Source organism: Gorilla gorilla, chromosome 20, assembly GCF_029281585.2.
Source record: "Gorilla gorilla gorilla isolate KB3781 chromosome 20, NHGRI_mGorGor1-v2.1_pri, whole genome shotgun sequence".
NCBI classification, from domain to species: Eukaryota; Metazoa; Chordata; class Mammalia; order Primates; family Hominidae; genus Gorilla; species Gorilla gorilla.
In genome coordinates this window covers 63,581,383-63,605,605 of record NC_073244.2, presented here as the reverse complement: position 1 = coordinate 63,605,605, position 24,223 = coordinate 63,581,383, and the positions used below count along the sequence as shown (strand labels likewise).

Genomic DNA, 24,223 nt, shown 5'->3' with positions numbered 1-24,223 from the left:
TGAGCCACTGTGCCCTGTCTGAAATGGTCATATTTTCTGTAATGTTATGATACATCTTTTTATCTTGCAGAGCCATTCATTGTTCTTCATGGTTGCCTTGACCATACTTGAACATTTCTACTTCAGTATAAATTTTACGATAGAGTTACCAAATTGCACAAAAATCACCCGGGAGATTGTATGACATATTCCTTTGATGCTGTAGATTGTTGGGTAAAATTGGCATTTATACAACATTGTTCTCAAACTCATCAACATGGCCTCTTTTTCAGTTTATTTACATCTTGATTTATTTATTTATTATTTATTTATTTATTTTTTTGAGACGGAGTCTTGGTCTCTCGCCCAGGCTGGAGTGCAATAGTGCAATCTCGACTCACTGCAACCTCCATCTCTCAGGTTCAAGTGATTCTCCTGCCTTGGCCTACCGAGTAGCTGGGACTACAGGTGCCCGCCACCACACCCAGCTAATTTTTGTATTTTTAGTAGAGACGGGATTTCACCAGGTTGGCCAGGGTGGTCTCGAACTCCTGACCTCAGGTGATCCACACGCCTCGGCCTCCCAAAGTGTTGGCATTACAGGCGTGAGCCACTGCGCCCAGCCTATTTACATCTTTAATGTCCTTCAATACAGATTTATAATTTCCTCCATAAAGGTGACATATACATATTTTTGTTAGATACATCTCTAATAGTTAGATATATTCTATATATTCAAAAATTATAGCATATTTTTTGATATTGATAAATTATATCATAATTTTTGAAGCTTTTGTCAATGGCATCTTTTATAAAATTCCACTTTTATTACTGTGATGTGGAAAGACAACTGATTTTGTAATTTGATTAATCTCTGGCTGTCTTGCAAATATTTTATTAAGGCTTCAAATGTATCTGTATATACTTTTGGATTTTTCTTTTTTTTTTTTGAGATGGAGTCTCGCTCTGTCGCCCAGGCTGGAGTGCAGTGGTGTGATCTCCACTCACTGCAAGCTCCGCCTCCCAGGTTCACACCATTCTCCTGCCTCAGCCTCCCGAGTAGCTGGGACTACAGGTGCCCACCACCACGCCCGGCTAATTTTTTGTATTTTTAGTAGAAACGGGGCTTCACCATGTTAGCCAGGATGGTCTTGATCTCCTGACCTCGTGATCCGCCTGCCTCAGCCTCCCAAAGTGCTGGGATTACAGGCGTGAGCTACCACGCTTAGCCTGGATTTTTCTATATGTGCAATCACGTCATTGATAAAGACCTGTTAAAATTTCACTGTAATTGCTGTACCTTTTGCTTATTTCTATTGCCTTATTATGCTAGGACCTGAAGCTACTTCATTAGGTATATGATGTTTGCTGAAGACACCCTTTATCTTGTTTGGGAAATTCTCTAAAGAGAATTTCTAGTTGGCTATGAATTATATCATAAAGGGATTTGAAATCACCCAATGCTCATTTATTCATCTCTTGAGATTTAATTAGTTAAGGCTGATGTGAAAACAGAAGCCATACTATGTATTTTAGGAGAGGGAATTTAATATAAAGATTTTAATATAAAGATAAAAATACCATTTTCCTACATAATCGAGTCTTTATCTTTAGATCCTACTAGCCGGTATGATGAATTACTTTCAGAGTTCAAATGAGGAATAAAGTTCAGAATTTGCAATAAGAAAAAGAAAAAAGAAAAAATTATTCTGACACCTGTCAACATTGACTATTCAGGATGACTGAGACAGGTATCAAGACTAGTGCAGGCCAGGCACAGTGGCTCATGCCTGTAATCCCAGCACTTTGGGAAGCAAGGCGGGCAAATGACCCGAGGTCAGGCATTCGAGACCAGCCTGGCCAACATGGTGAAACCCCCATCTTTACTAAAAATACAAAAATAAGCTGGGCATGGTGGCATGCACCTGTACTCCCAGCTACTCAGGAAGCTGAGATAGGAGAATCGCTTGTACCTGGGAGGGGGAGGTTGCAGTGAGCTGAGGTTGCAGTGAGCTAAGTTTGCACCACTGTACTCCAGCTGGGACAACACAGTGAGACCCTGTCTCAGAAAAAAAAACAGAAGTCAATTAAAAAAAAAAGACTAGTGCAATAATGGATATAGGTCAGGCTCAACTCGGAATACAGCAAAGACAAGGGGGGTTTATGGGCAAGAAGCATAGTACAGCAGGTGAGGGAGGCTGGCTGTGTGTGTCAGTGGATGGAAAACTACTAAGAGGAGACACTGAAGATACCGGGATTCTTTCTAAACTGATTTAACAGGATTCTTGCTGAAAGCAGGCCAGCATGATCAGATACCAAGGGTGAGGGCTAGGGAATTTGATCAGATAGTGAAGGTGATCAGATATCAACAGTCTTGCAAAACCGACTTAGCAGGATTCTTGCTACAGCTGGACAAGGCAGTCCCAAGGACAAAGCCTAGTTGAAAAAAGGGTTCAGAGGAGCTTTCATAAGTTTGGTTAAGAAGAGAGTTTTTGTGACTCTTTAGAAAAAAAAATACAAAAATACAAAATTTGGCACACATAGGATGATTTTTGGATTGAGAAAACACATCAAATCACAAAATCTAAAATGTCAAAATATGAGACAACTCAGAAAAACGGCATATTATTTTTATTAATAGTATAGTCTACCTGTCTGCTACACCTGCATACTTTTTCCTTATATTTTTGACTGATATTCTTTGATTGCCTTCATAATGGTGATAATTTTTTTTTTTGTTTTTGAGACAGAGTCTCACTTGGTCGCCCAGGCTGGAGTGCAGTACCGTGATCTTGGCTCACTGCAACCTCTGCCTCCTGGGTTCAAGTGATTCTCCTGCCTCAGCCTCTGGAGTAGCTGGGACCATAGGTGTGCGCCATTATGCCTGGCTAATTTTTGTACTTTTAGTAGAGATGAGGTTTCACCATGTTGGCCAGGCTGGTCTCGAACTCCTGATCTCAGGTGGTCCACCCGCCTCCGTCTCCCAAAGTGCTTGGGATTACAGATGTGAGCCACCCTACCCGGCCAATATTGGAGAATAATTTTATAATATAATTTTTATAGATAGAATAGAAAGAGAAGTCGGTATTTCTTCTGGCATGGGTGGTTGACGTTTGTTTTGATCATTGATAGTTTAAGAAACTGTCTTTATTCTCACAACACATTAATCGGAATGTGTAACATTTTTTAATATATTGTTAAATTTTGGGAAACTATTATGAAATTTCTTTCATAAAAGAGCAGTAAACTTCCACACATTGCGTGGGCCCCTCCTGGGCATCTGAAAAGTGGATCCTGCAAGGGAGGGCATTGAAGATTGAGCTTCATCAGCCTCACAGTGGCAAATTTGCTTCTGTAGCTCCTTAATAGGATGAGGCTTTAGCAGGGGCTTGTGTTTCACTGCCGTCCCAAAAGACCCTCAGGTCCACCAAGACCCAAACTGGACTGTGCTGTGTCCCAAGAATCTTCTTAACATAAGAGTGCTTCAGCTCTCTCATGTTCTGACCCTCCACTAAATTTGGGTCAAAAAAATTTTTTTTCAGCCCTTTTGAACTTTTTTTTTTTTTTTTTTTTTTTAAGGCTGGGTTTCACTCTGTTGCCCAGGCTGGAATGCCGTAGTGCGATCATGGCTCACAGCAACCTCAAACTCCTGGGCTCAAGGAATCCTCCTATTTCAGTGCCCCGGAGGAGCTGAGACTATAGGTGTGCCACCACACCAGCTAATAGTTTTTATTTTTTGTAGAGATGGTGTCTTGCTACGTTGCCCAGGCTGGTCTCAGACTCCTGGGCTCAAACAACCCTCCCACCTCAGCCTCCCAAAGTGCTGGGATTACAGGCATGAGCTACCATGCCTGGTCACTTTGAACATTTAAAATCAAATTTAAAATTATGTATTTCCAGAATGTTTCATGGTTTTTAGGTGGAGGGTGGTTCTGACATCTCACCTCATCACCAGGACAAGCCCTTGTTTCTCTTTTCTTTCTGCATTCAGCCCCCTGAGGATCTCACTCATGACTGAAACATCATTTGAGGGGTGATCACCTCCAGATCCTCAGCTGGACAAGCCTCACATCATCTGGGGGCCTCAGTATCTTCACCAGTGTCGTCCAGTCGGGGTGGGAGCAGAATGGCTTCCCAGCCCCCGCCTCACCCCAACAGCACGTGATGCCCTAGTTCTCCTTCTGTGCGAGGCCACAGCTCTCACTCACCCACCGGCTTCCTGTCGGGGCTTTCTCAGCCCCACCCCACATTTGGGGCATTTCCTTCCCTAACAGCGGGACCTGGGACTGGGCTGGGGCCCTGGCGGATGGAGACATGCTGCCCCTGCTGCTGCTGCCCCTGCTGTGGGGGGGTGAGTGAGCTGAGGGAGGAGGGACAGGCACGGGGGTGAGAAGGGGGGGGGCTGGAGCTGCAGCTGAGCCTCTGTGTCCCCCCAGGGTCCCCGCAGGAGGAGCCAGGCTACGAGCTGCAAGTGCAGAAGTCGGTGACGGTGCAGGAGGGCCTGTGCGTCCTTGTGTCCTGCTCCTTCTCTTACCCCTGGAGATCCTGGTATTCCTCTCCCCCACTCTACGTCTACTGGTTCCGGGACGGGGGGATCCCATACTACGCTGAGGTTGTGGCCACAAACAACCCAGACAGAAGAGTGAAGCCAGAGACCCAGGGCCGATTCCGCCTCCTTGGGGATGTCCAGAAGAAGAACTGCTCCCTGAGCATCGGAGATGCCAGAATGGAGGACACGGGAAGCTATTTCTTCCACGTGGAGAGAGGAAGGGATGTAAAACATAGCTACCAACAGAATAAGCTGAACTTGGAGGTGACAGGTATGGCAGAGGCCCTAGGAGAGGACCCCGGGACGTGGAGACCCCCGTATGAGAACAGGGACAGGAGTTGGGCAGGGGCGGCTGGAGGAGGTGTAGGACTTGGGGCAGGTCGGGGCCTGAGGCCTGGCCACTCTCGGGGTCACACCTTACGTCCTCAAGCCCCTGGGGCCCAGGTATCTCCCTGTCTCCTCCTCAGCCCTGATAGAGAAACCCGACATCCACTTTCTGGAGCCTCTGGAGTCCGGCCGCCCCACAAGGCTGAGCTGCAGCCTTCCAGGATCCTGTGAAGCGGGACGACCTCTCACATTCTCCTGGACGGGGAATGCCCTCAGCCCCCTGGACCCGGAGACCACCCGCTCCTCGGAGCTCACCCTCACCCCCAGGCCCGAGGACCATGGCACCAACCTCACCTGTCAGGTGAAACGCCAAGGAGCTCAGGTGACCACGGAGAGAACTGTCCAGCTCAATGTCTCCTGTGAGTGGTGCTGGGGACACAGCTGAGTCCTCAAGGGCAGTGGGAGTGAGGTGTGTGTGTGTGTGTGTGTGTAAGGAAGAGAGAGAGAAACAAAACAATAACTTGAGAAACCTTGTGTGTGGATCTAGGCCTTGGGATCTGGGGCGAGTGAGACAGAAGGACAGCCTTTCCCACTTGGTGGGTTTCTGTGGCTCCTCTTTGGGTACCTCCTGGGCCCATGCCCATCTCACTCCTCACTGCTGAAGCCAAGGTTATATCTTTTTATCCCAGATGCTCCACAGACCATCACCATCTTCAGGAACGGCATAGGTAGGAGAGACCTCCTCTCTGAAGCTGGGACCTCTGGGTCTGTCTCTGAGCAGAGGTAGAGAATCAGAGCTTGAATGGAATCAGATTTGGGAAGAGCAAGAATGAGAATTACTGCCTTCTGGCTTCCACCTTCTGTGAGCCCCATGTGCAGGCACACATGCACACACGCACATACACACGCACACATGCAGATACACCCACACACGCACACATGTACGTACACCCACACACACACACACACACGCACACAGGTGCACACTCATGCACTCTGCTCAAAGCAGTGAACAGACCTTAGACCCCTCCCATCTCTCATCCCTCCTGTGGTCTGGTTCTTTCCACAGTCACCAAGGACCAATCCACGCCCCTCTCATCTCAGTCAGCCCAGCTCTGTGGTTCTTCTCTCACCCTTCCACTCCTGCATCCTCAGTCTTATTTCCTGTCACATTAGCGAACTGTATTTCCCAACGCCACCGGGGGCTCTCTGTCTTCTCTCCACCACAGTCCAGGCATGTACCAGTGAGATATTGAGCCTCCTCTGGAGACATGAGACTCAGACACTTTTGGTCAGTTTCCTGAGTGTGCAAAGGCCCAGCCTTTGAACCAGGATGCAATCAAGCCAGCATAGGCCAGGGGAGGAGAGGGAGATGTCATCTGGATCCTGGGAAGGAGGGAAGGATAGGGACTGTCAGCCTCCCTGGCCCCATCTCTCTTTCCCCACCCTTCTCTCCCCAAAGCCCTAGAGATCCTGCAAAACACCTCGTACCTTCCGGTCCTAGAGGGCCAGGCTCTGCGGCTGCTCTGTGATGCTCCCAGCAACCCCCCTGCACACCTGAGCTGGTTCCAGGGCTCCCCTGCCCTGAACGCCACCCCCATCTCCAATACCGGGATCTTGGAGCTTCGTCGAGTAAGGTCTGCAGAAGAAGGAGGCTTCACCTGCCGCGCTCAGCACCCGCTGGTCTTCCTGCAAATTTTTCTGAATCTCTCAGTTTACTGTGAGTGTGGGGGCAGCTGGAGCAGGAACTGCATGGTATTAAAGAAGGAAGAGGCCCCCTGCTGAGTTCTGTCCTCCCTCCCCACAGCCCTCCCACAGTTGCTGGGCCCCTCCTGCTCCTGGGAGGCTGAGGGTCTGCACTGCAGCTGCTCCTTTCAAGCCCGGCCGGCCCCCTCCCTGTGCTGGCGGCTTGGGGAGAAGCCGCTGGAGGGGAACAGCAGCCAGGGCTCATTCAAGGTCAACTCCAGCTCAGCTGGGCCCTGGGCCAACAGCTCCCTGATCCTCCACGGCGGGCTAAGCTCCGACCTCAAAGTCAGCTGCAAGGCCTGGAACATCTATGGGTCCCAGAGCGGCTCTGTCCTGCTGCTGCAAGGTCAGGGGGCGTATTGCAGAGGGCAGGGGCCTGAGGGGAGGGGCATGGATCCCAGAGTGATGGATGGTGGGAGAGAGAGGCTGGACTGGTGGTGGGGAGACAGCATTCTTCATCTCCTGTCTGAGCAGGGCCCTGGAGCAAGTTGCCCAGCAGGTGGGAGGACAAGAGTCTGAGTCCTGGGAGTGAGTTATTGCACGCCCCTCTTTTCTGCAGGGAGATCGAACCTCGGGACAGGAGTGGTTCCTGCAGCCCTTGGTGGTGCTGGTGTCATGGCCCTGCTCTGTATCTGTCTGTACCTCATCTTCTTTTTAATGTAAGTCTTGGTCCCAGGGAAGGTACAGGGTGGTGTTTGTAGGGAGCAGGAGAGACTGAATCTCAGAAACACAGAGCTAAGGCCAGAGGTGATGATGTGTGCTTGTGGTTCCAGATGCTCAGGAGTCTGAGGCAGGAGGATCACTTGATCATGGAGGTTGAGGCTGCAGTGAGCCAGGATTGTGCCAATGCACTCCATCCTGGGCCTCAGAGCGAGAGACCCTGTCTTAAAAGAAAAGCAAAACAAAACAAAACAAAAAGCAGAACTGAGTAGATCCAGAGAGGTCTTCTTTCTTTTTTTCTTTTCTAATAGCTTTATTGAGATACATGTTTTGTACAATTCATCCACTGAAAGTGTACGAGTCAATGGCTTTAAGTATGTTGACAGAGTTATGCACCTGTCACCAAAATCAATTTTAGAACATTTTCATTAGCCTAAAGTGAAAAACGAAGACATAAAGAAACCTTGCACCCCTTAGCTATCACTCCTGCTTCTTTCCGCCAGCCCTAACCTATTCCCTGTCTCTGTGGATTTGTCTGTCCTGAAGTTGCAGTTGTACTTTGTGTGAATGGAATCACGCGATATGTGGTCCTTTGTGGCTGGCTTCTTTCACTCGGCCTAATGTTTTCAAGATTCATCTACGTAGTAGCATGCATCGATACTTCATTCCTTTTTGTTTTCAAATAATATTCCATTATATAAATGGAACACATTTGATTTGTGGGTTCAGCTGTTGATGGGTATTTGGGTTGCCTCTGCTTCTTGGCTATGATGCATAACACTGCTGTGACCATTCCTGCCATGGTTTTGTGTGTAAGAGGAGGCCTATATGATGGAAGTTCAGTCCATGGCCACCCTGACCAAATCCCTGGTTATCCAGGAGGATGGAGCCCTCACTCCGAAGTCAGGAAGGTCTCCGAGTTCAGTTCCGGGGCCTGGATGGCTTCATTGTCATTTTCACCATCTTAGCATGGGATGGGGCAACCTGCTAACCCGTGCCTGTGTGGTCCCAGCTGCACTGTGCTGGTTTCTTTCCTTAGAGTGAGAGCCCGCAGGAAGCAAGCAGCTGGGAGACCAGAGAAAATGGATGATGAAGATCCCATTATGGGTACTGTCACCTCGGTGAGTGGTTTGGGGATCTTCTCATGTGCATGTCCACTCGGAAAGTCCAGGCTGAGCTCTTCAGCATTCCACCAAACCCACTCCTCCCTCATCACCTGGGAGTTCTCTTCTCTCCTGTTCTCCCCCTTCATATCCCAGAGCCAGGAAATCATTATGTCCCATTCAACCTTCTTTGTTTTTGTTTGTTTGTTTGTTTGTTTTTGAGATGGAGTTTCACTCTTGTTACCCAGGCTGGAGTGCAATGGTGCGATCTTGGCTCACTGCAAACTCCACCTCCCAGGTTCAAGCGATTCTCCTGCCTCAGCCTCCCAAGTAGCTGGGATTACAGGCGCACACCACCATGCCCGGCTAATTTTTGTATTTTTAGTAGAGATGGGATTTTGCCATGTTAGGCAGGCAGTTCTTGAACTCCTGACCTCAGGTGATCCGCCCGCCTCGGCCTCCCAAAGTGCTGGGATTACACGCGTAAGCCCGGCCACCAACCTTCTTTCTAAAAGTAAAACTAACTTGTCCTTTGCTCATCTTCCCTCCCCACCTCTACTGACCACAGAGCCTGCCTCACCTCCTCCCTGCCTCCATCTCTCATCCCAAACTTCAGGCTGCCAGAATCATTGCCCCAAAACTATTACTTCCCAGGCAGCCTGGAGTTTCAATGTTGTTGTTGTTTGTTTCTGTTGCTTAGAGAATCAGGCCCACGTTCCTTGCCCCACACCAGGTGGCCACTTCAGCCTGTTTCTGTCCTCTGATCCTGCCCCGTGGCCTGGCCACGCTGGCCTTCTGTCTCCATACAGACCTGCTGTCCTACAACTTTGAGCCCTTGCAAGTATAGTTTCTTCCACCCTTCCTTCCCCGTTTCCACCAGACTACCTCATCTAATCCTTCCAGCTCTAATCTCAGTATCTGCTACTCTAGTCATTTCCCCTCCTGTTGACATCTACCCCTTCTCTTCTGTGTTCACAGCCCTACGTGCATCCCCGTCCCCATCACACATCACCACTGCCTTTACCTGTCTCCACCCACTCACCATATCTGTGGAATTCTTTTTTATTTTTATTTTTTGGAGACGGAGTCTTGCTCTGTCACCCAGGCTGGAGTGCAGTGGCGCAACCTCGGCTCACTGCAACCTCTGCCTCCCAGGCCCAAGCAATTCTCCTGCCTCAGCCTCCCAAGTAGCCGGGATTACAGGCATGCACCACCTGGCTAATTTTTGTATTTTTAGTAGAGACGGGGTTTCACCATGTTGGCCAGGGTGGTCTCGAACTCCTGACCTCAGGTGATCTGCCTGCCTCAGCCTCCCAAAGTGCTGGGATTACAGGTGTGAGCCACCGCGCCTGGCCAATATCTGTGGAATTCTTGAAGGACAGGGGCTGGGGCTTCTTTAGCCCCTGCAGTTTTTTCTCATGCTGTTTCTGTCCAGCGTGTCTCCTCTCCTCTTTTACAAAATTGATCTAGTGTTGCCCCGAATGAATTGTCCAAAATGCTTAGTTAATGACCAAGCTATCATGACTGGAACAAGCATCATTTACTTTTACTTTTTCACTTTGATTCATAATATGATAAATAACTGCAAACCCACCATCCAACCTAAGACCTAATACATTGGTGATAACTTATATCCACCTGTGTTGCTCCCTGATCCATTCCCAGTAACCACTGTTGTGAATCTTGTCTTCCTAGTGTTGTCACATATATGTAGACTTATACCACTATTTAGTTTTAATTGTTTATGAATCTACAGAGGGTATCATGTTCCATGCACACTTCCTGGACTTGCTTTGTAGACTCAACATTGTATTATGATTCATCCATGTTGTATAAAGTTGCAGTTGTATTCATTTTTCCTGCTTATAATATATATATTTTTTGAGACAGGGTCTGACTCCATTGCCCAGGCTGGAGTGCAGTGGTGCGATCTCAGCTCATTGCAACCTCCACCTCCCGGGTTCAAGCAACTCTCCTGCCTCAGCCACCTGAGTAGCTGGGATTACAGGCGTGTACCACCACGCAAGGCTCATTTTTTATTTTTAGTAGCGATGGGGTTTCACCATGTTGGCCAGTCTGGTCTTGATCCACCCACCTTGACCTCCCAAAGTGCTGGGATTATAGGTGTGATGGCTTATAATATTATATTTTACGATTGTATCTATCACCTAAGCTCATATTGATGCACACTTGAGTTGTTTCCATTTGAGCCGTTCTGAACATTCTTATCTTGTCTCACCGTACTAACACACAAGAGCTTTTCTTTAGCATTACCTAAAGATTGAGTTGCCGCATCGCTGGGCATGTGAACGGGCATCTTTACAAGGTCATGAAAAATGGCTTTCCAAAGCAATTATATCCATTTATACTCTCATCTATGCCTAGGAAATCTTGTTGTTCTGTAATCTCTCCAGCACTTGCTTTTCTCAGTTTTCTCAGTTTTGGAGGCTATTTTACTATCTCACTATGGTATTGATTTGCATTTCCTTGGTTACCAGTGAAGATGAAAAATCTCTCTCTGCTTTCATCTTCTATAAAACACCTGGTCACATCTGGATCCCATTTTCCTATTGGGTGTTTGACTTTTTCTTATTGAATTTGTTGGAGGGCTTTATACATTTTTACACTATTTTTCTCATTATATGTGTTGTAAATATAAATATCTTCTCCCAATGCGTAGCTTGTCTTCACTTCTTAAAGTGATCTTCAATGAACATAAGTTCCTAGTTGTAATATAATCATATTCACAAATCCTCTCTTTTCTATTGAGTACCTTTTGGATCTCATTAAAAAAAAATTCACCCATCCTAAGATTAGAAAGATATTCAAATATAGTTTCTACTAAAAGTTTTATGCTTTTATTTTTAATTTTGTGGGTACATATTAGATGTATATATTTATGGGGTACATGAACTGTTTTAATAGAGGCATGCAGTGTGAAATAAACACTTCATGAAGAATTGGGTACCCATCCCCTCAAGCATTGATCCGTTGAGTTGCAAACAATCCAGAAGCAACCTAAGTGTCCATCAATAGATGAATGGATAAAGAAAATGTTGTGCATATACACAATGGAGTACTATTCAGCCATAAAAAAGAATGAGATCCAGTCATTTGAACAACATGGATGGAACTGGAGATCATTATGTTAAGTGAAATAAGCCAGGCACAGAAAGACAAACATTGCATGTTCTCACATATTTGTGGGATCTAAGAATAAAAAAAAAATTGAACTGATGGACATAGAGAGTATGCTTTTCTTTTGACATTTGACTCACTCTATCTGGGGTTCACTTTTGTGTATGGTGTACAGTGTTGATCCATATATGTTTCTCCTTCATTTCTGAATAGTCCTTCTCCCTTCTCCATTGAGCAACATGCCAATTCTGCCATGTATTAAAATTCTGTATATTTGTGGGTCTCTTTCTGTGGTCTCTATTCTATTCCAATAGTCAATTTTACTGTCCCTGAGTCATCACTGTCTATAAATTCAAAAATAGGTCCTGATATAGAGTACAGCAAAACCTCTTCCTTAATCTCCTTCAATAGTATCTTGACCATTCTTGGTTTTTTCACTTTAATGTTAGAATCAGGTTGTCAAGGCCAGGCGCGGTGGCTCACGCCTGTAATCCCAGCACTTTGGGAGGCCGAGGTGGGTGGATCACGAGGTCAGGAGATCGAGACCATCCTGGCTAACACGGTGAAACCCCGTCTTTACTAAAAATACACACACACACACAAAATTAGCCAGGCGTGGTGGCGGGCACCTGTAGTCCCAGCTACTTGGGAGGCTGAGGCAGGAGAATGGCGTGAACCTGGGAGGCAGAGCTTGCAGTGAGCGGAGATCGCGCCAGTGCACTCCAGCCTGGGTGACAGAGCACGACTCCGTCTCAAAACAAAACAAAAAACAAAAAGGCAAAACAAAACAAAACAAAAAAGAATCAGGTTGTCAAATTCCAAAAAATACATTGACTCTATAGCTCAATCTGGAAAAAATTTACTTGTTTAGAAATTCATGCCTTCTTATCCATGACAGTAGGTCTTTCTCTCTCTATTCCTTTAAATATTTTTAAGTGTTTTAAAGAGATAATGTAGAGTTTCTTCACACAGGTCTTACACATCTTTTGTTATTTTTCTTCCTAAATACCAGTTTTTGTTGCTATTGTAAATGCTATCTTTTTAAAAGTGCATTTTCTGATTCCTTATCAGAATGCAGAATGAAAGTATTTAAAAAATATAAGAGGGTTTTTTTTCTGTAATTAAAAAAAAATCACAAGTTGGTCTTGCATGTGTCCTTTAGCATCTTCTTGCTTTGGTAGCTGGAGAATTCTTAGATCTTATTTATAAGTCTGCTGATCTCTTCTTTTTCAGAAATATAGATACCATCTGAAAAATTAGTGATATTCCTATTTTTAACTGTCATGGCTTGCTGAATCAAAGCAGCTGGGTTTGATGCAAGTGTAATGCTATTTTCTTAAAGAATCAACTCATCCTTTTGGGCTTCAGGTACTGAGCAAGAAATGCCTGTCCTCATGTATACTCTGCAGATGTATTTTTCTTCTAACAGATGTCAGATTTCAGCAAATGACCTGAATAATCACTTTGATGAGGAAGTGAGGACACGCAAACCTAACCTCATCTGGCAACGGAAGTCTGTGTAACACCTCAGACTGTGGGCAGTTTGTGACTATGGATGGTTTGAAGAATAGCCAGTTACCTTTCATTTCCCCACCTTTTGGCAACACAGAACTTCTCCTTTTTCTTTCCTACATTGATGGGGTTGAATTTCTCGGCTGGGTTCCTTGAGGGGATTCACTATAACTGTGCATCTCTTCATAGTGACACCCACCTCCTCTGGGATGTCAGCTCTCTGGATTTAGAGAATTGTCTTAATTCTCTCGGTAAATGCAGCAAGTAAAACTCATTTTTAATTGATTTCATTTCCTTCCAACTTGCTAAGCTCCCTTATTAGTTCAAATAACTAGTATATAGAAATTGAAGTATTTTAAATAAATTTTTTTCAATTAAAACAAAATCACAAATTAGGCCAGGTTTGGTGGCTCATGCCTGTAATCCCAGAACTTTGGGAGGCTGAGGCAGGAGGATCTCTTGAGGCCAGGAGTTCAAGGCCAGGGGATAACACAGTGGGACCTCCATCTCTACAAAAAGAAAAAAAATCACACATTGGTCTTGGGTATTATTTAGAATCTTTTGGGATTTCAAATTAGATGATTATATCATCTGCAAAATAATAACAGTTTATTTCTTCCCTTTGTCCTAAGCACTTCTTTCCTTTTTCTTGTTTCAATATGCTGGGTGAGATTATGGTCAAATTTGAGTAGACATAGTGACCATGGGCATCTTTTGCTACTGCTGATTTTGAAGGAAATGCACCCAATATCCTGCCACTTGGTTTTGTGAACTTTCATCAGGTTAAGGAAGTTCCTTTCTATCACTAAATAAGTTTTTATCCTAAACTTCTGTTGTATTTTTTGAATGCATCTACTGATAGGATTTTTTCCTACTTAATCTGTTACCATGGGGAATGACAATTAAAGATTTTTCTAGTATGAAACTACTCCTGCATTCCTGGGAGAAAACCATATTGTTCATAGCATTTTTTTTTAATACTCCAGTAGGTTGTTTGATCATCTTTTGCTCAGCACTTTTGCATCTATATGCATGGTCAAATACACTTGTCATTTTCCTTTTTCCTCCTGTTTCTTTTGTTTGGGCATCAAGATAAGATTGAGAAATTGGGGACTAGTCTCTCTTTTTCTACTGTCTGGAAGAGTATGTATAAAACTGAAATGACTTGTTTCCTGAATGATTGATAGATGTCACTTATCAAACTTCCTGGGCCTGGTGGCATCGCTATGTGCAATCTTCCTAATTTAATCATTTTATGTATTCTTCAGCGAGCTTTATTCTAGGGACGTGTTTGTTTCACCTAAGTTTTATATATATATATATATATATATTTTTTTTTTTTGACAAAAGGATATGGGTGGCATTCTTTTGTCTTTATATTATTTGTTTTTGTCGAGATTACTTCCCCTTTTAGAAATATTCCTGACATTGGTTATTTGTGACTTCTTTCTTTTTTTCTAGCTAAATCTTGTTAATTGCTTTCCCTATTTTATTATCAGTTTCAAGGAACCAACTTTTGGGATTGTAGAATTTTCTCACTGTATCTTTGTTTTCTGTTTTATTGATTTTTACTCTCATTTTCTCAGCACCTTCCTTCTACTTGTTTTGGTTTATTCTGATGATCTTTGATAAATGTTTAAGCTTGATACTTAGCTTCTTAGTGTATATATTTTCATTCTCTATAAAACGTAGTTAGGGATAAATTTCTCTCAGAATTTCATTTTCTTCCCATTCCACAAATTTTGATATGTATTATTTGAATAACATTCAGTTGTGGATATTGTTAATACAACATTGTGATTTCTTTTTTGAATCTTAAATTATTTGGGATTAAAAATTCCAAAGGTATGAAGATTTTAAAAATCTTTCATAATTAAATTCTAAGTAGATGCTTTTTGGTCAGAATACATGGTTTTATGATATCTATTTTTAAAATTTGTTGAGACTTGATCTGTGGCCTGTATACAATGAATTTTTGTAAATGTTTCCCTGTGTGCTTAAGAATAATGTATATTTTTAGCTGGGTGCGATGGCTCATACCTGTAATCCCAGCACTTTGGGAGGCCGAGGTGGGCAGATCACCTGAGGTCGGGAGTTTGAGGCCAGCCCGACCAACATGGAGAAACTCCGTCTCTACTAAAAATACAAAATTAGCCAGGTGTGGTGGCACATGCCTGTAATCCCAGCTACTCGGGAGGCTGAGGCAGGGGAATCTCTTGAACCTGGGAGGTGGAGGTTGCAGTGAGCCAAGATCATGCCATTGCACTCCAGCCTGGGCAACAAGAGTGAAGCATCGTCTCAAAAAAAGAGAAATGACTGGGACAAGCCCAACCAGTCCTACTTCCTGTCACCCCAGTAAGGCAGCTTAAGTCATCCCTCCATCTTCAGACCCTCGTGGAGAAGAAACATTGGTCAAGGACTCTCGTTGCATTGTGATCCACCAGCCCTGGGAGTTTGGAGTGGAGAAAATGGCAAGGAGAATGTCAAAGACCAGTGAGCTTCCACCTCTGTTCTCCTTCTCCTCACCTCAGTGGGCCTCTGGTGCTTACCCAACACATGCCTCTTGGACACTGGCACATCATAATCCTGTCCATACTCTGAATTCTGCAGTGAGGGGCAGACAATGTTTGTCCCACTAGAAGGGTAGAGGAGAGAAAGGAGCAGAATTCAAGTATGTTTGGGCTAACTCATCCTCTCAACAAGCCAGCTGTCCCCCCGCCCAGTTCTCCCACCCCTTTTCTTCAAATGAGCCTTAACTTTCCCCTAGGGATATCAGTGTGATTGACTGATCATGAATTGATTTGTAAAGTTTTGTTCACCCAGGAGCTCCATCTTTAGTTCCATCATTGGTAGGTCTTGGAGAACAGAGCCAGTGTATGAATTCACTCTTTTGACAAGAACTATGGTAGAGAGAGCTTTGTTTTCTCCTTTATTTTACCTTTAACCGTTCTGCACACTTTCATACCATAGGCAGAATGGTAAAGCGAGGCACAGCATGGTCCCTGGAGTTTGACGTCCTGCATTCAGGTTCTAGATTCACCCACTTGCAAGCTGTGTGACCTTGGATAAGCTAATGAACCTCTCTGTTTTTTTGTTTTCTCTTATGGAAATTGGGTTATTAATATGCTAGTATCTGTCTTGGATTGTTACAAGGAGTGCTTAGTAAAGTGGCAAGCTCACAGGGAGCTCACTTATAACTGTTACCCAGTATTACTTTTCCTTCTGTCTAACAAGGAACTGCATGACGGGGAGGTATTTGGGTGGTTTCAGTCTGCTTTATGTCCTCATTTACAAGAATGGCATCTAGCCCAAAGAAAGCACTCAGCAAAGAGCTATTGAGTGAAAGGGTGAACATACTGCATTGTCCTATTTACTAATCTGAGCTGTGCCTTTTCTTTCAGTTGTCAATTTCACCCTTTTTATTTCATATACCGCAAACCTACTGATAGAAATATGTCTTTATTTCTTCCTTTGCCTGCATAATGCTGGTGTGCATAGCCACTTTTTCATTTTATTTCATCTTTCTTGTGCCTAATATAAGCAGCTCTCTCCAGAAAGTATATTTTTTTCTGACACAATGAAGCCATTTTTCCCTAACTCTGGAGTCCTTTTAAAAAAACTTTATGGCCAGGTGTGGTGGCTCACACCTGTAATCCCACCACTCTGGAAGGCTAAGCTGGGCCAGTCGCTTAGCCCAGGAGTTTGAGACCAACCTGGGTAACATGGCGAAACCCTGTCTTTACAAAAATTAGCTGGGCATGGTGGCATGTGCCTGTGGTCTCAGCTACTCAGGAAGCTGAGGTGGGAGGATTGCTTGAGCCAGGGACGGGAGGTTGCAGTGAGACGAAATCACACCACTGCCCTCCAGCCTGGATGACAGAGTGAAACTCTGTCTCAAAAAGAAAACTTCTGAGCTACTGTTTGAAGACTCACATTGCTTTCAACATATTTTCCATAGCGTGATGGGTAGGGATATGGGTGAAGGTGGGAGAGGAAAGAAATTGCTTACTTGTATCTGGTTACCATCTTTGCTGGGGACAGGATCTGCTCCATTTTGTTTCTCTTTCATGGAACCTGGGTCCAGGATCAGAACTGCCATCTCTTTTCTGGTTTGCACATAAGACACCTTGTAACCTATGCCGAAGGTATACATTTGCTTCATCAATAATCCGCTCCTCCTGCCTAGGTCAGGGTCTATGTCTGATTTCTCACACTGTACATGCCCAGAACCTGAAACAGGGGAGACAGGGCTGAGTTTGAATCCTGGCCTAGCCATGTATTAGATGAATAACCCTGGGCAAGCTACTTAACCTCTCTCCACCTCAGTTTCCCTGTGTGTAAGGTGGGGATAATTAGAATATCTTTTATACTGTTGTGGGTTTTTTTCTGTGATGATTCAATGTGATTAGTAAGTCCTCAATATGGTCTAATCAATCATAGTATTACAAAATTTTGAAAGAATGAGCGAATAGTTGAGTTCACAGGAAATGTATATGGACAGGTGGGGCCAGGATTTGAACCCAGCCCTGTCTGCCCTGTGCCAGGTCCTGGGCACGTACAGTGTGAGAAATCAGACATAGACCCTGACCTAGGCAGCCTATGGCCTGTCCTTAGGAGGAGTGGATTATAAAAGGATGAATTGATAAATGTCACATCAGCCCAACTTCCCTGTGGGAACCATTTGTTGTATTTTTCTCTTATTTGGTGTTGAGGTCTCTCTTTGGGGAGTGGTCATAAAATCTAGCCCGGCCTTGAATGGGAACCCCAGAGATCTGGCCATCATGTTCACAGTGTGACTTTCACAGAATACTCCTTTATCCTGGCACACCACCTACTGCCTAAGTGCCCAGCCTGTGACCCCCTCTCACAGCAAACTTGTTTATCCTAGCAGATTCCCTTGCAGCTTTCCTATGACCTGTGTCCAGTTTATTCCCACCAAGACAGCTATTCTCTAGGAGAGCCTTGACCAGAAAAGAAGTGAGGTTCAGGTCTGTTGGGCGGGTGGGACACAGAGGAGACAGCACAACAAAACACATGAAATAACAGAAGCAGTTTATTACTCACAGGTCCCAGAGAGAAGACAGCACAGCAAGCCTGGAAGGGCGAATGGAAAGGAGGGAACTGACCAGGACACAAGTGCTCATCCAGTGGGTAGGGGGTGAGAGAGAGAGAGAGAGAGAGAGAGAGAGAGAGAGACAGAGAGAGAGAAGAACCCATGAGCCAAAGCCTTAATTAGAGTCCAGGGCATAATCCAAGCAGGCTTCCCACAGGGAGTTCTAACTGGGGGTTTAGAGCTAGCAGGCAGGAGTTCTGTGGAGCCACACTGTGACTGAGAGGTGGTTGCTGCAGTATATCTGTGCAGCCTATGAGGGACACAGGAGTCAAGAGGTAATTCAAGTAGGTTGTAGCTGTATGTCCCATAGGGAGCTGGTCACAAGGAGATGGTTGTATAAGGCAGACATTTGGATTAACCACCTTGGGGAACTGGGAGGAGGTAGAGAAATGGAAATTGTGTCCAGGTGACTAAGCCCTGCTTCTGGCATGAGAAAATCCAACTTACATTCAAAATAAATCCCAAGGCAACATATAAATATAAGAACTCATTATTCTACACCTGCCTCTTTATTCCTACTGTGACACCTTTCCTTCCCCTTTACTCAGGGTTCCAGGAAGAAGCCCTGGCCAGACAGCCCTGGAGATCAAGCATCTCCTCCTGGGGATGCCCCTCCCTTGGAAGAACAAAAGGAACTCCATTATGCCTCCCTTAGTTTTTCTGAGATGAAGTCGAGGGAGCCTAAGGACCAGGAGGCCCCAAGCACCACGGAGTACTCGGAGATCAAGACAAGCAAGTGAGGATTTGCCCAGAGTTCAGTCCTGGCTGGAGGAGCCACAGCCTGTCTGGGGGAAAGGACAAGTCAGGGACCACTTGCTGAAGCACGAAGAGCCCTTGTGGCAATGTTAACATTAACTGATGTTTAAGTGCTCCAAGCAGAGCAGAAAGAAGACAGATGATGGAATTAGAGAGGTGGGCTCAAATCTAGGCCCTGGCACTGTCATCAAGCAATTCACTGCATCCCTCTGTGCCTCAGTTTCCCATTCTGTAAATCAGAGATCATGCATGTTACCTCAAAGGTTGTTGTGAACATTAAAGAAATCAACACATGGAAATCAACCAACATGGGTCCTGGAACAGGGCGTTGTGCTCAGTGCTTTCTGGTCTCTCTTCCTTGAATAGAAAGGTCCTGCTGGCAAGTTCTCTCAAGGCTGGGGATGACCAGGCACAAAAAACAGGGCAGCAATATGTTGGTGTCACTCCCCTTCCCAAAACTCTTCAAAGACTCCCTAGGAAAGACCAGCCCCTCAGCCTGGCACTTGGTTCATGATGTGGGATCTTATATCCTTGCCAGAGTCATATCTTTGCCCACTTTTACCTGCAATCCTTGCATCATATTCCATTGGCTCCAGTCCTTCATTTATGAGACCCATAGGAATCCTTCCAACAGCCAAAGAGTTGAGTCTAACTCTTTCCTGCCCAAACCCATTCATGGCCCCCTGGCCTTAGACAATATATCACAAGCATCTCCCCTGACACATAAAGTCCTTCACGATCTCCCTGCTATCTATTCATTTATACTTTCCTCTTGCCTAACCCTTCCTTAAGCCTTTCATGCTGGTTCATACCACACTGTCTTTGCAATTTGAGATTCCTCCTCCTGGAAGCCATGCCTCCTTGCTTTCATCTGGCTTACACTATCTTTTCCTCCAAACATGAGTTAATGGGTGGTCTTGAGTTGGAAGAGTGGACTGAAGAAAGAACTTATACTCTCCCTCCTCTAAAATTGAACTAATTTATTTTTTAAAATGCTAAACCAAAAGCAGCTAAAAATTCTCCAGTTACTTATCTAGGGTATCTCCAAACCCAGATAAATGACAATGTTAGAAACTTTAGCAAGTGGCCATGAGGAAATGAGTGGATAATTCCAGTGGAGTACTGGGAGGACACTGATTCTCAATATCTACCACCCAAACCTCATTTTCATCACTGTAAAGAAGTTGAATTGTGACTACTGTTTTGGTTATGACAGGTTAGATAATTTTGATCAAGCCTTGTGTTGAAAATAATAAAATCTTTTGGGGAAAAAATGAGTAGAAAAAGAATCCTTCCCTTAAATAGTATAGAATGCCTGAAAAGAAAATGGAAACTTAGGCCAAAATTCTGGGGAAAGGCTGAACCCAGAGAAGTAAGCAGAATCACTAAGCCAAAATTCCCAAGGGCATTTGCTCATATTGAAAAAGGAAGCTTTGGTCTTGCATGTGGCTCTGGAAATGAAGGTTAAGTCTATGGCCCAGCGAAAGGTTGCAAATGTCAAAAGAGACCATCCCTACATTGGGTTTGTGTCAAGGTAAGGCTGAATCAAAACTGAAGACAAGGAAAAAAATCTGAACAGCTACCAGAGAAAAAGGATCACCTTCAAAAGAAAAGTCATTTAATTGACAACTGAATTATCAGTAGCAACCTGGAGAGTAGAAGAAGGCAAATACTATTTCTAACATCAATTTGCAATCTATACTCAGTAAAGTCAACTCAAAAATGAGAAAGCAATAAAGATCTTTCAGAGCAAGTAAATGGGGGAGCTTTAATAAAAACAAAAGATAGTTTAGAATTCCTGACAATCACAATAGTTAAGTACCAAGGTAAGTGTATTTTACATGTCCCAATATCCATATATTATCCAGGAGGAGAGAGAGGTTTTCATTTACTAAAGACTTTGATAGGTTAATAGTGCATGCTGTAAATTTTTCTCATGATGGCTAAAAGAACAGAATCATAATATATAACTTTCAACCTAGTGATCATTAAAGGTATACTATTAGAAACTTAGTAAACCAGCCAGGCGCAGTGGCTCACACCTGTAATCCTAGCTCTTCGAGAGGCCAAGGGGTGGAGAATCACTTGAGCCCAGGAGTTCGAGAATAGCCTAGGCAACATGGCAAAACACACCTCTACAAAAAAATACAAAAAATTTAGCCAGGCATGGTAGCATATGTCTGTAGTCCTAGCTACTTGGGAGGCCGAGACAGGAGGATCACCTGAGCCCGGAAGGTGGAGACTGCAGTAAGCCGAGTGATAGAGTGAGACCTTGTCTCAAAAAACAAACAAACAAAAAGCCAAACAACAACAAAATTACTTAGTAAACAAAACAAACAAACAAAACGGAGAAATAAAGTAATGTAGAATTGGTGACACATACAGAAAACAAAATATAACATGGGATATTTATGTTAAATATAATTGGATAAATGCTTCAGTTAAAAACAGAGTCCATTTGGATGGATTCCAAGTATATGATCTTTACAACATATACACGTAAAGTACAAGGATAGAGAAAGCCAAAAGTGAAGTATATTATGCCGACATTAATAAAAGGAAAGCTGGTGCAGTCCTATTTGGCCATACAAAATACACATTACCACATTGTTCCATTTGTGTGAATGTTTAAAGCAATTATTCTTGCTTAAAAATATATACACAGGTATTATGCTTATGGGCAAAGGCAGGGAAAAAAGATAATCCCAAATATCAGCAAGGTGGTACTCATAAAGAAGGTCAGGGAGGGTGGGAAACAAAGAGGGGTTCTAAGATTCCCGGGGTGCCCGCATGTTCTAGTTCTCAGCATAACAGATGATTACACAATGTGAATGGTAAGTATATTTCTGATAACACAAACATGGAAAAATATCGCAAGCTAGGAAATGTCTGATCTTCTGATAGTCATCTTTTCTTAAATTTTTTGAAGAAAAAATAATTTTCTTTAAGGAGATTATGACAAAAAGTTAATAAAAACTCATCCTTCTTACCAAAAATCTTGATAGATTTGACAACATCACAATGGAAAATATCACCAGGCTCAGTGGCTCATGCCTGTAATCCCAGCACTTTGGGAGAGTGAGGCAGGAGGATCACTTGAGCCCAGGTGTTTGGAACGAGCCTGGCAATGTAGTGAGACCCTGTCTCTACAAAAAGAAAAAAAAGTTAGTGGGCATGGAAGCACACACCTGTGGTCCTAGCTACTTGGAAGGCTGAGATGGGATGATCGCTTGAGCCCAGGAGTTCAAGAAGAGCCTGGGCAACATAGTAAGAACCCATCTCTACAAAAAATAAACAAAAATGAGTTGGGCATGGTGGCAGGTGCCTGTGGTCCCAGCTACTCAGGAGGCTGAGATGGGAGGATCACTTGTGCCCTGGAGGTTGAGACTGCAGTGAGCTGAGATCACGACACTGCAGTCCAGCATGGGTGACAGAGTGAGACTTTGTCTCAAAAAAAAAAAAAAAGAAAAAAATATATACACACACACACACATATATATATATGCACCAATAATGTGAGACCCCATGAAATCGCTTATACATCCAGTCTCTGTTTCCCACTCTGTCAAATGAGAATTATTAACCAAACCTCTCTTAGGTTGGTTATGAATATTAAATAAGGCATATATAGGAAAGCACAGCCCTGAGTCTGGAACTTGGGGAGCTTCAGTGAATGTCCATCTCTTTCCTAAACCCTTATCTGAGAGGAGATCCAGGCACGGACTTGCTACTTAAAGCGTGGTCCAAGAGCCAGCAACATCAGCATAATCTGGAACTTCAGAAAAATACCTTGTTCTTCCCTGTCCCTTAGCCAGGCCGGTACTACAATTCAAAAGAATGATCCTTAGCTCAACAAGAGGAGTGAGAGGAAAAGCACAGCGATAAGTCTCTTTCCCTGGCCTCTCCTTCCCAAAAGGGACCCAGCCTTTTCGAAGCCTCTCTGACTTAGGTACCCCGCTGGCCTACAGCTCAGAACCGTGTGCTTGTAAATTTGTGTCCATGGCAGAGTTGGGAGTTTCCTGAACTCAGAGCACAGTTGTGGTGCAGAACCATGGACAGCGCCAACCCTGGGCTAGTTGTTCCCCAAATCGGGCATGGCGGGTGCAGCGCCCCCTGGGAGCAGAACTCTGGCCTGTCTCAAATGCAGAGGTAAGAAGGTTGGAAAGCAGAGTTGGTTACATTCTGTGCTGCAGGACAGAGGTGCTGGTCAGAGGACAAACTTCTCCTCAGTCTTCTTCTGAAGTCCCCCTCATTTTAGGGAAGAGAAGACTTAACTTCAGAGAGAGGGTGCATTTCTCACAGGCCACTGGGATCCTTGCCTTTCTGGGCTGACTCTGCCCTCACTCCTTCCAGGAAACCTTCTATGTGGCAGGCTCCATCTCTTCCTCCCTTCCTTTTCCAGTGAGTTGATAATTTGCTCTTGCTTTGAATCCCTTATTTGTCCTGTCATGGTGTTCTGAACAACAGAACATGATATGTGATCCTTTTCCATACCTGACTCTGTGCCAAATCCTGAATCAGCTCAAATGAAGGAATGAAGGATCTATTAGAAGGCTGGTTGTGAAGTTATATTTGGAGCTGAGGGGTCACAGAAACAAATTCTAAGTTTTCCTTCATTCTACATGAATGGTAAGTGTTTATACTAGGAAAAGGATCCTGGGGCCTCAGTGGACCACAGGATGGAGAAAGTTGTCATGAAGGGCAGAACAGGCAAGGCAATGTCAGGGTAAAATGGATGTGCATTAAGGAGGGAGAGATCTGATAAATACTGTGAAGATGGGAGGCCCATAGGGCTGGAGGAACTGTCAAGAAGTCAAAACTCACACTGAAGGTGTGAGTGAAGGGCTTATCAGAAACCTGAGAATAAGCGAGGAGACATACAAAAATTCAGTGACTTTCTGAACTCAAATTGACACCAGAAAAACCACAAACATCACAGTCGAGTGTGAAGCTGGAGCCAGGGCCTCAGTTCTGAGTCAGTCTCTGACCATGAAGGGCCCCCCTTGCAGGTGAGTTTCAGTTCCACCTTCTCGTGACTTCTTGTGTGATCAGGACCGGGTGGAGGGGCAGAAGATTCAGTTTCAGGGCTCCTAGACTCTTCTGCTCTGAGAGAGATCTCCGAGTTCCAAGTGAACAGAGAAGAGGTGGGGCATGCCCCATTCATTTTCTGAGGAGAGGTAGGAATGGATGCCCGGAAGAGGCAACATCTGAGTAAGGAATGAGATGGCAGGGGGCGCTGAACAGGTTATCAGTAGGCCTGGGGTGAAAGGAGGTCAGCTTTCACTTCCCTGGTAGTTGTTTGAGGGAAGATGACTCCTAACAGAGAGAGGAACTTGGAGC

At 44.6% G+C, this 24,223-nt stretch overlaps 1 protein-coding gene across 2 annotated transcripts; it reads left to right on the top strand.

Annotated features, from left to right (window-relative positions):
* Positions 1-3,970: 3,970 nt before the first annotated feature.
* Positions 3,971-20,268, top strand: SIGLEC5 (sialic acid binding Ig like lectin 5). Of its 2 annotated transcripts, XM_004061307.5 has the most exons (9): positions 3,971-4,330; positions 4,416-4,799; positions 4,996-5,274; positions 5,545-5,583; positions 6,318-6,575; positions 6,663-6,947; positions 7,161-7,260; positions 8,301-8,382; positions 18,676-20,268. In XM_004061307.5, the coding sequence occupies exons 1-9, from the start codon at positions 4,294-4,296 to the stop codon at positions 18,865-18,867; spliced, it is 1,656 nt and encodes a 551-aa protein (XP_004061355.4). In that variant the 5' UTR covers positions 3,971-4,293; the 3' UTR covers positions 18,868-20,268. The 2 variants fall into 2 exon arrangements, with proteins under 2 accessions (XP_004061355.4, XP_055226236.1); XM_055370261.2 differs by lacking the exon at positions 8,301-8,382 and having other exon boundaries at positions 4,036-4,330; positions 18,676-18,796.
* Positions 20,269-24,223: the final 3,955 nt, after the last annotated feature.

What these genes read in the sequence shown, in the direction of transcription:
- SIGLEC5 (XM_004061307.5), top strand. Translation starts at nt 4,294, where the DNA reads ATGCTGCCCCTGCTGCTGCTGCCCCTGCTGTGGGGGG. An exon ending in TGTCCAGCTCAATGTCTCCT is followed by an intron (nt 5,275 to 5,544) that starts GTGAGTGGTGCT and finishes TTTTTATCCCAG; the next exon opens with ATGCTCCACAGACCATCACC. An exon ending in CTCTGTCCTGCTGCTGCAAG is followed by an intron (nt 6,948 to 7,160) that starts GTCAGGGGGCGT and finishes TCTTTTCTGCAG; the next exon opens with GGAGATCGAACCTCGGGACA.